This window comes from Mustela nivalis (genome assembly GCF_964662115.1).
Source record: "Mustela nivalis genome assembly, chromosome: 9".
Classification (NCBI taxonomy): Eukaryota; Metazoa; Chordata; class Mammalia; order Carnivora; family Mustelidae; genus Mustela; species Mustela nivalis.
In genome coordinates, this window is record NC_139028.1 from 27,141,073 (window position 1) to 27,157,730 (window position 16,658).

A 16,658-nucleotide genomic window follows, 5' to 3' on the forward strand; every position below is an offset into this window, starting at 1 on the left:
CTATATGAGTTCTAGCCGTTTTGGAGTGGAATCTTTGGGTTTTCCACATAAAGTATAATATCATCTGCAAAGAGTGAGAGTTTGACTTCTTCTTTGCCAATTTGGATGCCTTTTATTTCTTTTTGTTGTCTGTTTGCTGAGACTAGGACGTCTAGTACTATGTTGAATAGCAGTGGTGATAGTGGACGTCCCTGCCGTATTCTTGACCTTAGCAGAAAAGCTCTCAGTTTTTCCCCATTGAGAATGATGTTCACTGTGGGTTTTTCATAGATGCCAGTCATGTTGTTATTAGAGGACCAGCACATGGAGTATTTTGAAATACAAACATTTGCTTAACAAAAAGCCGTGTAAATTTTAATCACAATATTTACAAGATTCATATGTGATTTTTAAATAGAAAAATAAGTAAATCAAAAACAAGAGAAAAGCCCAGATCAAGACAGGAATGGAGACATAACTCTAAAGAGAATTATTCAACTCTAAACCAGGCAGTTCAGTCAAACAGCCACCAGGTTGTGCTGGTGACTCAGTGATGTTTAAACAAGGGTGGGGGAGGAGACTGCCTAAATGTATAGTCATGGATTTTACATAAGTCCCTGTATAAAATTTTTTATTATGTTCATTTAGCCAACATATAATACATTATTCCTTCCTTAATATCCAGCACCCAGTTACTCCCTCTCCCCACCCCCCTCATTCTGTAACCTTCTGTAACCCCCAGTTTGTTTCCCAGAGTCCAGAGTCTCTCATGGTTTGTCTCCCTCTCTGATATCTTCCCTGTATAAAATTTTTAACTCGTTATTAAAACATATAAACTTTTAAAAAAGATGTTCTTTAGGAGAAAATTTAAACAGGTTGAATATATTCAATTTGCAAAACACACTGGGCACTTACTATGTTGTGTGATGAGGGAAGAATGGATAAGACATGGCAATCACACCATAAATAACACACACAAATATAAACAAAATATTCCAGCAAAATGTTAGATTCAAGTATTTTTTGTCATTATTTTGTTTATTGCTGTATCCCCATCACCTAGAAAAAATAGGAGTACAAAACATAGTTGTTGAATGAATGAAAGAGTTGATTAATTAACAATTACATAATAGATGTTTAAAAAATGTTATGGATAAAAAAATAAGTGTTATTATATTCTCTAGTTTTAAATGCTTACCAATATAATATATGATCCAAGTTTATTCCTACAAAACAGTGTTTTAACCATCTTAAAACCATTTGTTGAAAATTTAAATTTTACAAATCCTGAGGATATACCTTGAAGAAGTATCCTTGTTTGCTATTTTCTGGAATAAATCGTGTCAAGAAGATAAATTCTGTGTTTTTTGTAATCATACCAGAATGTTTTATAACACTAGATTGCATTATAAAATTATTTGTTCTTATTTTACTTTCATTATATAAAATTATGGAACTATAAATCTTTTTTTTAACCAAACACTGTGAAGATTGTGACATATTCCCAGAATGAAATTGATCTGTCCCCTGTCTTGTGAGAGTTGTTGAAAACAAATCAAGGTTAAATGTTCCACTGTAATGACTTTCTTCATCTCATTCTGGACACAAACTTTTTTTTAAATTTTTTATTTTTTATAAACATATAATATATTTTTATCCCCAGGGCTACATGTCTGTGAATCTCCAGGTTTACACACTTCACAGCACTCACCATAGCACATACCCTCTCCAATGAGGGACACAAACTTTTTAAGGCGTGCAAGTGATCATTTTGGAATCTAAACCAATGCAGACTATATCTCACTTACACGGTACTGCTGCTGTGTCTACCCTCTCTTCCATGTTATTTTGCAGTCATTTCTCCAGATTGTCACTTTCTCTTTTCTCTTATTGCTATATTTCATATTTCTATTTCTTTCCATTCCTTCCTAGAAAGCAATGTGTATTAGTGCAAAAAAGCAATCGAGTTAGTGCCAGACAAAGTGGGGTTTAAAAATAGGATCTGCCAAAAATCATGATTATCTCTTGGATGCAGAAAAGGCGTTTGACAAAATACAACATCCATTTATGATTAAAACTAAGGGAGGGTATAGAAGGAATGTATCTCAACATAATAAAGGGCATATATGACAAACCCACAGCTAACACCATACTCAATGTTGAAAACTTACAGCTTTTCACTCACCACTTTTATTCAACATAGAATTGGAAGTCCTAGCCAGATCAATAAGGCAAGAAAAAGAAATAAAAGGCATTCAGATTGTAAAGGAAGTAGTAAAACTGTCACTATTTGCAAATGACATAATACTATATATGGGGGAGCCTGGGTAGCTCCATTAGTTAAGTGTTCAACTCTTGATTTCAGTTTAGGTCATAATCTTGAGCCCTGCCTAGGGCTCCACACTAAGCACAGAGCCTGCTTAACATTCTATTCCTCTCCCTCTATCCCTCACCCCCTACTTGCACATGCTCTCTCTCTTTCTCTCTAAAAAGAACAAATAAATAAAACATTTTTTAAAATACCATATGTGGAAAACCTTAAACACTCCACCAAAAAAGCCATAAGAATTAGTAAATGAATTGAGAAAATGTGTAAGATACATAATCAATATACAGAAACTGGTTGTGTTTCCATATACTAATAACAAACTATCAGAAAGAGAAATTAAGAAAACAATGCCATTTACAATGGCATCAAAAAGAATGAAAGATAAAGTAAATTCAACCAGGAGGTAAAAGACCTGTACACTGAAAACCATAAGACATTGATGAAAGAAATTGAAGACAGAAATAAATAAAAGATATTCCATGCTTATGGATTGGAAAATTAATAGAGTTAAACTCTTCATTTTATTACCAAAACTATCTAAAGATTTAATGCATTCCCGGTTGAAATTCAAATAGCATTTTTCACAGAACCAGAACAAATAATTCTAAAATGTGTATGTAACCACAAAAAGTCCCAAATAGTCAAAGCAATCTTAAGAAAATGAATAAGCCAGAGACATCATGCTCTGCGAATTCAAATGATATTACAAAGTTATAGTTATCAAAACAATATGGTATTAGATTAAAAACCAATACAGAGATAATTGGAACAGAATAGAGAGCACAGAAATAAACCTATGCATATATGCTCAACTAATTTACAACAAAGAAGCCTATTACATACAGTGGGGAAAGGACAGTCTCTTAAACAAATGGTGTTAGGGAAACTGGACAGCAACATACAAAAGAATTCACCTGGACCACTGTCTTACACCATACACAAAAATTAACTCAAAATGCATGAAAGGCTTGAAGCCATAAACTCCTAGAAGAACACATAGGCAATAAAACTCCATGACATAAGTCTCAGTGATGATTTTGGGGGTTTGAAGGCAACAAAGGCAACAAAAGTGAAAATGAATAAGTGAGACTACATCATCCTTAAAAGCTTCTGTAAGGCAAAGGAAATGGGCAGCAAAGTGAAAGGGCAACCTACTGAATGGGAGAAAATATTTTCAAATAACTTATCTGATAAGAGTCAATATCCAAAATATATAAAGTACTCATACAATTCAATAGCAATAACAAAAAAAAAAAATCAGACTGAAATGAGGGAGAGGATCTGATGGACATCTTCCAAAGAAGATATGCAAAAGGTCAACAGGTATATCTAAAGATGCTCAACATCACTAATCATGAGGAAAATACAAATCAAAACCATGGCAAGATGTCACCTGTTAGAATGACTATTATCAAAAAGACAATAGCTAACAAGTGCTAGCAAGGATGTGGAGAAGAGGGAACCCTCATGCACTGGTGGTGGGAATATAATTTGGTACAACTGCTATGGAGAACAGTATGGAAGCCCTTCCAAAAAGTAAAAATGAACTACTATATGATCCAGCGATTTCACTTCTGGGTATTTATCCAAAGAAAACAAAAACACTTACTTGAAAATGTATATGCACCCCAGTGTTCATTGTAGCATTATTTACAATAGCAAGGATATGGAAACAATCAGTGTCCATCGACAGATGAATGAAGAAAAGGTAGTGTATAAGTATGTATAAATAATAATTATATAATTTGTGAAATGGAATAGTTATAAGATGGAATATTATTTAGCCATAAAGAAGAATGAAATCTTGCCATTTATGACAGCACAGATAGATCCTCAGAGCATTATGTTAAATGAAATAAGACCGAGAAAGATAAATACCATATGATCACACTTATATGTGATATCTAAAACAAAAACAAAAACAAAAACAAAAACAAGCTCATAGATACAGAGAAATATTGGTGGTTGCCAGAGGCAAGGGTAGGTGGTGGGTAAAATAGGTAAAGGAAGTCAAAAGTTACAAACTTCCATTTAAAAAATAAATAACCCATTAGGATGTAATGTACAACATGGTGACATTATAGTCACCATTACTAATTATATAGTAATACTGTATTGCATATTTGAAAGTTGCTTAACTTTAATCTTAACAGTTCTCATTATAGGAAAAAAAAATCTGTAACTATATTTGGTGGTAGATGTTAACAAGATATTGTGGTGGTCATTTCACAATATATGCAAATATTGAATCGTGTTGTATACCTAAAAGTAATATAATGTTATGTATCAGTTAAACCTCAATTTAAGAAAAAAAAAAAGATCTGCCACATTCTTGTGACATTCAGCAGATTCTTTAACTTGGGAATAGTTTATTCCTCTGTAAAAGATGATAGTCGAGAGAATACACATTATTTCTAACTTCTAAGAGGCTGAAGAAAATGGGAGTTGCATGGAAAGGTATTCAATTCACTCCTAGGAAGTTCCTCTGCCACATCTCTTTCCTTTTTCAAAGAGGAGTAAAAGATCTTTATATTTCCCAGGGAACTATATTTGCACAGTTAAGAAAACAAAGAAATTTTATGCTACAGACAGCCCTGTCCCTAGCCCTTAGCTAGGGACAATATGCTGTGGGGTTTTTTTGCTCTTATGGTTATGGGGCCCAGAATTTTTGTCTAAAACTTGGATAGCTAGAAAATAAAAGGAGTATAAATAAAAATGAACAAGACAGCAAAAATGTTACATTGTGCCTTCTATAGCATGAGTTACTAAGGGCCAGGAAAGAAATTTGACAAATGTAATGTCTCTGTAAATGTTGTCCAAAGAGGGCAGGCAGTTTGATGAGCATTATACATTGCTAGAAATAAAAGTAAATGAAAAAGAGCCAGTAGAGTTTTAGTTCTAGCTTGAGAGAGAAAGAGATCCAAACTTCAAATTGGCTCTATCAAGTCCTATTTGATAAGGTGAATTTAATCAAGGTTGTACGATAAATTTTAACAAATATCCATTGTGGGGATGATCATATGACTTTTTTCTCCTCACTCTATTAATAAACAAATTATATTAGATTTCCTAATGTCGAGCCATCTATGCAGCCATGGACTAAATCCTACTTAAATGAGTTAATGATTAGTTACTATTTTTTTTTCCTGCTGCTGAAACACCTGAAATTTTATTTAGGATTTTTTTTTAATTTTTTTTAAGATTTATTTATTTGACAGACAGAGATTATATGTAGGCAGAGGGGAGAGGGGAGCAGGCTCCCCGCTGAGCAGAGAGCCCGATGTGGGACTCGATCCCAGGACCCTGAGATCATGACCCGAGCCGAAGGCAGAGGCTCAACCCACCGAGCCACCCAGGTGCCCCTATTTAGGAATTTTTAATTGATTTTCATAAGTAAGGTTGGTCTGTAGTTTCCTATATTGTATGCAGTCTTGCCAGATTTTGGCATCAATGTTATGCTTACATCATAAAAAATAATTTTGGAGACTTTCTTCTTTTTCTAGGCTTTAGATAAGTTTAAATAGTATAGGAACTATTTGTTCTTAGGCTAAATTCTTCTGTGAAACCATTTGGGTCTGGGAATTTTTGTAACTGACAACTTTCTGTATTTATCCTATGGAATTGGGCTATACATTTCCTATATGTCTCAGCATTTGTTTTATTAAATTATATTTTCCTCAAAAATGTTCTATTTTATCCAGGCTTCTTAATTCATTTGAATAGAGCTGAAACAAAGTATTTTATTTGGAGGGTTTTTATTTCTTCTACTTCTACTTCCCACTTCTTTCTTAATTTTTGTATTTGTTCTCCCTCCCTTTTTTTCTGAATTAGAATAGATAGAAGTTCATCTATTGTATATTTTTGCCAAGAAAATTGTTTAATTTCTGTGTTCATTCTGCTACTGTGTTTTCCAATTCAATAATTTCTGATTTTGACTTTATTAATTCCTACCCTTTATTTTTAATTTATTATGCTTATTTTCCTGACATATTAAGTGCTTATTTCATTTATTTTCATTGTTCTGTTTATTGATACAGTATTTAAGGTTATGAGTTATTTTTCTGCTCTAGCTATACACATATCCCATGAGTTGTAAAATGTTGGATTTTCATATTCCTCTTCTAGATAATTTGTAATTTTTTAAAGATTTTATTTATTTATTTGAGAAAGAGAGAGAATAAGAAAGAGAGAGAGAGAATCTGAAGCAGATTCCATACTGAACATAGAGCCTGTCGTGGGACTTGACCTCACAACCATGAGATCATGACCTGAGCTGAAGCCAAGAGTTGGATACTTAACCAACTGAGCCACCCAGGTGCCCCTAGATAGTTTGCAATTATGTGTGTTTTCTTTCACCTACAAGTAGTTTTAAAGAGAGTTTGCAATAGCCAGATAATAGAGCACTTTGCATTCTGGTTATGTCATTAGTTTTAGTTTTACTGCACCAGTGACCAGAAAACATTATCTGTACTATTTCCAATATATGAAATTTACTGAAGTTTGCTTATGTGACCTAATATCCATAAATTTATATGACTGTCTTGTCCTCTTCACAATAAGTTGTATTTCTAATTTCTAAGACACAGAACTGTGCACACGCACACTCACACACATACCTATACATATATATTAAATTTATATAATGGAAATGACATATCAGTTACATTTATCTAACTGATTATCTTAATTAGATATAAGATTTTCTGTCTTTTGTCCTCTTTTTCTGGAAACTTGTTTTGTCATTGACTGAGAAAGGTAACTGAAAGTTTCCTTCCACCAATATATTTTTTCTTCTTACAGCTCTTGATGTTTTATCTTATTTCATGGGAAGTCAAGACTATTACACATACATTGTTAATTGTAGCATTATAGAGTACTCACCTTAGCATTTTTGGCCCGATTTCCATTCTCATATCCATATTATTATTTATTTGTTTATTCATTTCATTCACTTGGTACATTTTGGCCACCACTTTTATTTTCAACCTTCTTGAATCCTTTGGTTTACATATATTTTTTGTATGCAACATAAAGTTGTATTTTGCTTATTGATTCAGCCTGAGTCTTTTTCTATTAATAAGTGGTTAGGACATTTACACTTATTTATGTAAAATATATTTGCTTTAAATCTATCATAATATGCTGTGGTTTCATATTTTATATTTATTTTAGTCATTCACTAGATGGTTTGCTTTCCTTCCTCTTTTTGTGTGTGATATTTTGATGCACACTTTTATGATTACAACTTTGTATAAAACTCTTGACTATATCTATTAGTTCCCTACTATGATTAATGAAGCAACTAACACATTTCCACTTTCCACTTACTATCCCCTCTCCTTCTTTTCAACCACCCAGATTTAGTCAGTAATAAATTATTTTGTAGTGTTTGCTTTACCCTCTTAAATACACTTTTTCATTTTGTTTGTCAGTTTGTAGATACTCTTGTCTTACCTCCAAGGAGATGTCAAATTGTTCTAATTTGTCAGAGGTCCTAATTTAGGGTTCTCGATTTCAGAAAGCTGATCAGTTAATACCTCTTCAGTTTATTTATCAATTCAGGCATGTGGTTGTGCATATTAATGGAAACATGAGACAGTTTTAAGCCCTATGATCCCATAAAGTGAAATCTTGAACTCTTTACCTGTAGCATAGTTAAGAATTTAGTGAATATCTGTTGAACTCATAAATGGTTGGGCAAATTTTATAAGCTAAGCAAATCTTGGTATGATTTTGAAGGGTAACAGAATTTGCCACTCCAAAATATAACATTCTTGGCATAAGGATTATTTGGAGCTGAAGGCAATTTTAAGAAAAAGTAGATATAAGAAAAACTCTGCTTTCCTCCTATTTACCTAAAAGCAAGACATAAATTTGTAAAGGTGGTTCCCCTTCTCTCACTACCAGGAAGAACAGAAGTTAATCGGTGAAGAAAACTCTCAACACTTCTCAGCACAGAGACCTCACCAACAGAATTAAATAATAAACCTTACTAACTAGTTCTTACCATCCATTAGTTACCCCTCATATTTTTACCTTTTCACAATTTGCCACTCCTAAAGGCTCAAAGCCCTTTTCTTTTGTCTTGCCACCTCCCTAAAAATTTATTATACTTTTTCTTAAGATACCATTTAAGCCCAGTTTCTAACTACGCATCACTGAGTACTCCTGTGTGAGTGCAGCATGCACATGTTAATACACATACTTCTGTTTGTCTCTTTTTAGCTGTTTTTTGTCTCTCTAATTTTTAGGGCCCTATTGAAGGAATCTAAGATGGGAAGAGGGGATTTTGTGCCTCCCTTACAGTTTCTATTAACCCAATACTGATCAAGGGGGAGCATCTCAAAGCATGCAAAAATGACAGCTTTGGTTCCCAGAAGTCCTTTATGCTAAAAGTGCAAAGATAAGAGATTTAGCAATAGTAATCACTCATTCTTCTTTCCCTATGAGATCTAACTAGTCAGGAAATACAAGGACCCAAAAGAGGACCAAAATATTACAATCTTTATTAATAGCAAAGATGATTAGGGACATATGTCAGGACTCAGATCTCCCTTCCAGAACCTGGACTGTATCTTACCCAATAAGATATAAGAGGAGGGCTTGGAAATGAAATAGTACAGCTCTGGCTTGTCCTTGTCAAGATTTTGCATTAATTCAATACCAACAGGTCAGTAATGAAGAGATTGTATATAGTTTCATCCATGACCAACTTGTCTCTTTTCTCATCTTAAGCTGTCGGATTAATCTATCTTCCTCTCATAGAGTTCTTTTGTAAGAAAACAAAAATAGGGGTGGAAAGGCCCAGTTCTTAATTGTTCCCTCCTGGCAAGTGAAACCAATTCTGTTCTTTGGCAGAGGTTGCTAATTGCCTACCCAATAGCTGTTTCCTCCTTCTTAATTAGTAACAAAATCCTGGTTTTTGTTTTTGTTTTTTTCCAGATGGCAATGTCCTGAGGTTAAATACTAAGTTGCCCCTTCTCCCTTGTAAGTTGGGGGTGGGGGGCTAATAAGTTGTCAGTGGAGATTACTCATTGAATAGGTAAAGCATCTTCTGCCTTTCTTTGTCCTTGTGTCTTCTTGCTGCTTGGAATGTGGACATGGAAGCTCCAATAGCCATATGGATCTCATGCATCCATGAGAATAAAGTCGCTATTGAGACAGAAGAGAAGAGAGAGTCTGAGTCCTTGCTGATTCACACTGCCATATCATCCTTGGACTGCCTACTATTCTAGACTCTTTTTATGTTAGAGAAAAACAAACCTTTATGAGTGTAAGCCTCTGCAGTCAGACTCTTGTTATTAGTAGCTGAAGCAATTAGTAAATGACGGATTTCATTTATGGAAGTGTGAGGGAAGAGAGGTAATAATGTTTTTCTATCTAACACATGGGCTGAGGGCCAGCACTGAACCATAGTCACAGATATCCTCCCATCTGCTCCACAAAATATAGAGAAACACCTCATCTATCCCTCCCAAGCTCTACCCAGAAGTACTCCTTGGACTCTCACTCCTGCTACTTGGTGTCTGTCACTTATCTCTGTGCTCCCCCCAAAATTTAGACTGTAGAGAATGTGTAGGTACCAAGAACAGTTTATTATTTTTATACTCCAAAACTGTTTTGCCCCCTAATCATGACATAATTCTATTTGGACATCAACATTGATTATATTTTTATATTTTTATATTTCTAATTTAAAACTGATTATGCATTATAATCATAGATCAAGACCAGAATTAGGGATTTAAGAGTCACCATGAAGTAAAAGGTTGTTGAAGCCAGAGAAGCTGGAGAGATGCCTCAGGAAGAGCCAGGATGAGAAGCAGACCAAGGACTGGACTGAAAGGAATCCCAACTTTAGCAATGCTTCTAACAGGGGACAACTTCTTTTGCTGAAAATCAAAATGTCATGATGTGATCAGGTGACAGCATTTTTGTATTGTGGCAGAGGGATTCACTTGATAGTCGGACACAGACTATCAAATTAGATCTCTCAGTTACTATAAAGCAGAAGTTCCCAAACATGTTCCTGGTTATTGACCACTGAGAACAAACAATTCCTCAACTACAACTTAAAAGGACAAAAAGATGACTTATCCTTGGTTTGTGAGAGGAGTGAAGGTCTTTGGGAATTTACAAAATGTCACCTTTCCTCTAGGAGCAATAAATATCTCTTATCTGGCTTTTGCAAGATCCAGGAGTTTGGTCATTTCCGATCTTCAAAGGGAGTGCTTTCTGAAAGATCCAAGCCAGTGAAGCCAGTGTCTCAATAAGTCAAACTTACATTTTCACCTCTACTCACCCCAATGCCCATATGTAATGAGTGTAAGGAAGGATATTTTGAGATTTCATGCATTTTTTCATGATTATTCCTTTTCATTCATATCCTTATGGTTCTGATTTATTACCAATGGTAATTTTTTCTTTGTATCATAGTACATTCTGTTATCTTTCCCTCTTCTTGATTCTTTCCTAATATCCCCAAGATCCCCACATACATAGATACAGACAGTCCTTTAGAGGATAGAAGTCAGCTAGGCCCAAAGGACCTACAGTTGTTTAGTATGGCATTAACACAATTCTGATGAGTTTAATGTCTGGTAGACACCTCAAAAGTGCCCAAACATATAGTTTATATTCAGTAAATGTTGCATATGATTATTATAATTTAGGTATAATCCAAGTATCTATCAGATCTTTCCACCTTCTTTCAAGATCTCTCTTTAGCGTATTTGAAGAAAATAGGTTTGTCTTATGTCTCCTCTTCAGTCAGTTCCTTGTTGCAGTACTTCTTCATGCTGCTCTCAGCACCATCTCAGTATGTCTTGCTTCTGGCCATCACATGGAACACCTGAGCTACCTCTCTTCTCAGTATGACACTGCTCTTTCCACCCAAGTGTCAACAGAAAGATAAATGTGAAGAACTAACTGCTCTTTACTGCCTTGTTTCTCATACCAACACGCATTGTACAACTATCCAATTTTGTGGAAGAATGGAGAATAGAAGCAAAGCCAAGTACATCAACTCAGTACTTTATATGACTCTTCCCATATCCAAATATTCTTCACAGAGAGTCTTCTTAAAGACACCCCAAGTTCTAGCCTTTACTCAGCTCCATTCTTCTGGCCACACTGAGTCTCCATCTTCCCATCTCTGTGCATGTGTTGGTCTGGCCCGAGATTCGCCTTCCTGCCTACACTCAGGGCAGTTTATGAGGGTGTATTCCTTGAAATCTGTACTAATCAATATAGCAGAGTCTTCAGCAGAGTAGTACAAAGTGGACTTTGGCACTCAAAGTCTTGGTTGCTTCCAAGTTTCCTTGCAAGTAAAAAATGTTGTATGACTCTTCTTTCTCCTGATTCTCTAATATTTAACTATAATAAACACACATACACACATATTCTTGGAGACAATAAAATCTAAATCTACTTTAAAGAATAAAAGAATTTTCCTAAATGCCCCATAATGTACACAGTATCTCCAGAGCAAGATAGAGGTAGCTATTAACATAATCACATAAATCCATGGAATTTCTCCTTTGTTCTTGCTTTCAGCCTTAGCATACAGAGCCCAAGAAATTGGCCCAATTACAAAACCGCCTACACCACGGTTACCATTCCAAGCCCTAAGATTTCTGAAACTTGGAAATGAAAGATTTTAGTTTTGATTTATCTTTACATTTCAAACCATGTAAAGAACTCTTGTTCAAGGCTTTCTCTTGTGTGTAAGCATATGGGATGATTTATGATCTCTCTCAAGAAGCTGGGAGACTATCTTACCTATGCCACCAAGGGATCTACATTTGATCTTTGGTAAAGCTGTTCCCATAACTGAAGAAAACAAATTCACTCTCCTGGACCCTCTTTGACATTACTTTCTCCCTCTCCCAGCCAGAAATGTTGCTTGAACAAACCCATTTAGCTCACCAAGGAAAGGATGGAAGGCCTACAGCCTCATCTTACTCATCTCTTGGGCATAGTATAGAGTCTGGTAAACAGTGGACACTTAATAGATGTTAAATTGCATGCAATGAACCAATTTAGTACAAAATGGTATAATCTTCAGGAAGCAAGAGGCTTCCAATTTGTAAAGTGGAGAGAAGACCGACCCTACTTGAGAAAAAAAGATGGAAAGTTCTGCATCTGTAAATAAGAAGATACTTGAGTATGATGCTTATCAGTAATGAAGTCATACAAACAGAACCATAAGAAGAACACCCTTCTCAGAGTTTTACCCAGGGCAAGTTTCACATCCTTATTCCTCAGACTGTAGATCAAAGGGTTAAGCATGGGAACCACGTTGGTATAAAAGACGGAGGCAAATTTACTCTGGTCCATAGATCCAGGAAAAGAGGTTGTTAAATAGGTGAATGCCCCTGACCCAAAAAACAAAGCAACAACAATTATGTGTGAGCCACATGTGCTAAAGGCTTTGGATCTGCCTTCAGCAGAAGGAATGTGGAGAATATTAGAGAGAATCAAGGTATAACAAATGAAGATGCTGATACTAGATATTGAAATGACGACTTCCACAACAAAAAAAAAAAACACCAGCTCATTGACATGGGTACTGGTGCAGGAGAGCTGCAAGAGAGAGAGAACTTCACACAGGTAATGGTGGATGATGTTGGAATTACAGAAGGTCAGTCTCAACATGCTTCCAGTGTGGGCGATGGCTCCAGCAAACCCTATCACATATGAACCAAACATCAACAGAAAACAGACCTGAGGGGACATGGTGACCATGTACATCAGGGGGTTGCAGATAGCTACATAGTGATCATAGAAAATTGATACCAAACATAGCATTCAGAATTGATGAAGAAACAAAAGAAAACTAGTTGAGTCATGCATCCTACATAAGAGATGACATTTTCTAACACAAGACCATGCAGCATTTTGGGGGTAAACACACAGGCATAACAGAGGTCTATAAAAGATAAGTTGAAGAGGAAAAAGTACATTGGAGTGTGAAGGCTAGAATTCAGCTCAGTTAAGGTGATCAGGCCCAGATTGCCCACCACAGTGAATACATAGATCTTTAAGAACAGGAGGAAGAGGGGTAGCTGGAGCTCTGGTTGTTCTGATAATCCCACTAGGATAAAGTCAGTAACTGAGGAGCTGTTTCTCAGAGTCATTCTCTTCCAGGGAACTGTCTGTGGAAACAAGTGATAAAATACATAGATTGATAATAGGCACAAGCAGGACTGATAGAAGAAGGCACTAGAAGATGAGCCAGTACATGGATGTCCTACATTTTTACTCTCTTTTCTCTTCTATGCCCCCTCCCCTAGTCAGGTTGTTGACAATGTGCCTATGACTATATTTCAGCTGCCCTGGGCTAGAGTGTGTTCTTGGGCACAAGAATTCTGTCCCTTCTTGAGTGGTGAGGAGGTAGAATGCCTGCGTTGTTTGTCCAAAATACCCCAAGAGCAAGGAGTATAACCTGAGCTCACAGCCTCAGGCTCTGAGAGACAGGAGCTCTCTTGTCTCCACCCACCCTCTGCCTCCCTTTCCCACTCTGGAGAGAAAGTCCTACTGTCTCTGCATACCCTACCTTCTTCCTCTAAGCCCCTCACTCAATCTCACATTAAAATCAGTGTTGAGAACAGGGAAGGGCTCAATATATTCAGGATGTCTTGGTTGTGGGTTTAAAAGAAAACCATCAGGAAAGATAGGTTTCAGACATTTACCTTCCTTCTCCCTGGCCCCACTCAGTGCTGGGCCTTATGCAATCTATTTTACCATTAGCCCAAAGGAGAAAACGGTGTTTAGGCCTAAAGCAGGCAGCCTCTAGTGTTAACTCTTCTGATTTCCTCAGTGCTGAGAATCAGACCTTTTATAGACCCCAGTCACCAAGGTGCTCTGGGAATAGACTAAGATTTCTGTTTGTGGATTTTCCCATATGGTCTACACCAACTTCAGGAGGGGAAAAAAAAAATTAGTAACTCTCATTTTTACCAGAATCCCAGCTGGCATATCACAGAGAAGTTTATGCTACTTGATGATCTCAGGGGTCTGTTTAGACGCAATTTCCCCTGGGAATTTCTTAGAGACTTGTTTCTATAAGGAAGTAATTGCAAATTGCACTGTCTTTGTTTATAGCCTGGATTACCTAGCATCTTGGGACTCAGGTGTTCTACTCAAACTTCCCTAGGGATTTCATGCCATTCACTGCTGAGTGTGGGGGCTTATTTTTCTTCTTTATTAACTCTTGGCACTGAAGCTTGACTTTAAAGAAAAATGACCTAAACCCTATTTTAGCCACCATTTCCAAATACTCAGAAGGAGTTTTGCTAATAGTACCAAAATCAATTTAGATCAGAGTTGTAGATGCTACAGAGAGCACCTCAGACAAAATGTTTCTAACAGCCTGTGCTGCTCAGAACAGTGGAGACACCACACCACCATCACCACAAACACCACCTACCCTCAGCTCTATTAAGGGCCAGAGACAGACCTTTGCTATATATAAAGAGATTAAAATATACCAACACATATGCAAGGGAGCATACATACACCTGCATAAAGTTACTCTATAGATGTGTGCAGGCCAAGATGGGACAGGAGATGTACCTAAATGTTTTAATCCTGTCATTCTCCAGATGACAAAGCTGCTCTCCATATGATCTGCTACATGAATATTCTAAGAAACTTTCAAAGGCATGTAAGCAACTGCATTTGTAAGTTAACTGAGGCTGCCTAAAATAATCCCAGTTTTCCGGGAATAGTTTTGATTTACATCTATTATCCCTGTATAATTATTAAGAGCACACTCTCTCACTCTCAAAAGTGTCTGGATTTGGATAAGAAATTATATGGCCACCCTACTAAAAAGAGCATAAGCATCTATTCAGGTCCTCCAGCTCTTACGTCTCCTAGACCCACTGACCTCCATCCACATTCTGACTAAGGGAGCATCTCTGTCTTTCACCCTCCTTGCTCTCAAAGTTCTCCTTTACTGAACCTTCTCCTCCTGACCAACCAATATTATATCTTCAGTAGATTTATGTTCAAAAATGGGAAGGGCACTTAGGGCAAGCTTTTGCTGATTTATACCTTGCCAAAAACTCTAAAGCAAAGAAATACATACCCAAGCTACCTGCCTACAATAGGCAGAAGAGGAATAGAGGGAGAAGAATTATATAGATACAAGGATTAAACATTGGTACGATTTTACAGTGTAACCATTGGTATAGTGGTACAACATTCTTGAATATCATTGTTTATGGTACAATAAATTGATTGGTAATATTTAACAAATTTGGACATGTACATATATTTTGACCCATCAATTCTACTGCCAGGTGCATAGCCAATAAAAATAAGTACACATGGGGTGCCTAGGTGGCTCAGTGTGTTAAAGCCTCTGCCTTCAGCTCAGCTCATGATCCCAAGATCCTGGGATTGAGCCCTGAATCGGGCTCTAAGCTCAGCAGGGAGCCTGCTTCCTCCTCTCTCTCTCTCTGCCTTCCTCTCTGCCTACATGTGATCTCTGTCTGTCAAATGAATAAATAAAATCTTTTAAAAAAAATAAGTAAGAGGTGTTCCATATACACTATGGAGTATTATGCCTCCATCAGAAAGGATGAATACCCAACTTTTATAGCAACATGGACGGGACTGGAAGAGATTATGCTGAGTGAAATAAGTCAAGCAGAGAGAGTCAATTATCAAATGGTTTCACTTATTTGTGGAGCATAACAAATATCATGGAGGACAGGGGGTGTTAGAGAGGAGAAGGGAGGTGGGGTAAATTGGAAGGAGAGGTGAATCATGAGAGACTATGGACTCTGAAAAACAATCTGAGGGGTTTGAAGTGGCGGGGTGGTGGGAGGTTGGGGTACCAGGTAGTGGGTATTATAGAGACACGGATTGCATGGAGCACTGGGTGTGGTTAAAAAATAATGAATACTGTTTTTCTGAAAATAAATAAATCAATTTAATAAAAAAATAAAAAATAAGTACACGTGCTATCGAAAGACATGTCAAGAAGTTTCATAGCATCATTATACATAATAACCAAGAAGAAAAAACAACCCATATGTCAACCAACTATAGACTGGATAATAAATAGCTATTAATAAAGTAGAATTTCATAGAGCCATGAAAGTTAATAGCAGAGATAAAGGTCACAAACCTATTTTTTTTCTTTTTTTCTTTTATGGACATTTTTTTAAATTTTTTATTTTTTATAAACATATATTTTTATCCCCAGGGGTACAGGTCTGTGAATCACCAGGTTTACACACTTCACAGCACTCACCAAAGCACTTACCCTCCCCAGTGTCCATAAGCCCACCCCCTTCTCCCAACCCCCCTCCCCCCAGCAACCCTCAGTTTGTTTTGT

At 36.4% G+C, this 16,658-nt stretch overlaps 1 protein-coding gene across 1 annotated transcript in view; it reads right to left on the reverse strand.

Moving 5' to 3' along the window:
• The window catches only part of LOC309841235 (olfactory receptor 8B3), a gene marked incomplete at both ends in the record, with an annotated part of 59,166 nt that extends 45,720 nt beyond the window's left edge, over positions 1-13,446 (reverse strand). Inside the window, one exon of the mRNA XM_082684162.1 lies at positions 13,342-13,446. Coding sequence (XP_082540288.1) covers positions 13,342-13,446 — 105 coding nt within the window. The remainder of the gene's footprint in view (positions 1-13,341) is intronic.
• Between the last annotated feature and the right edge of the window lie 3,212 nt (positions 13,447-16,658).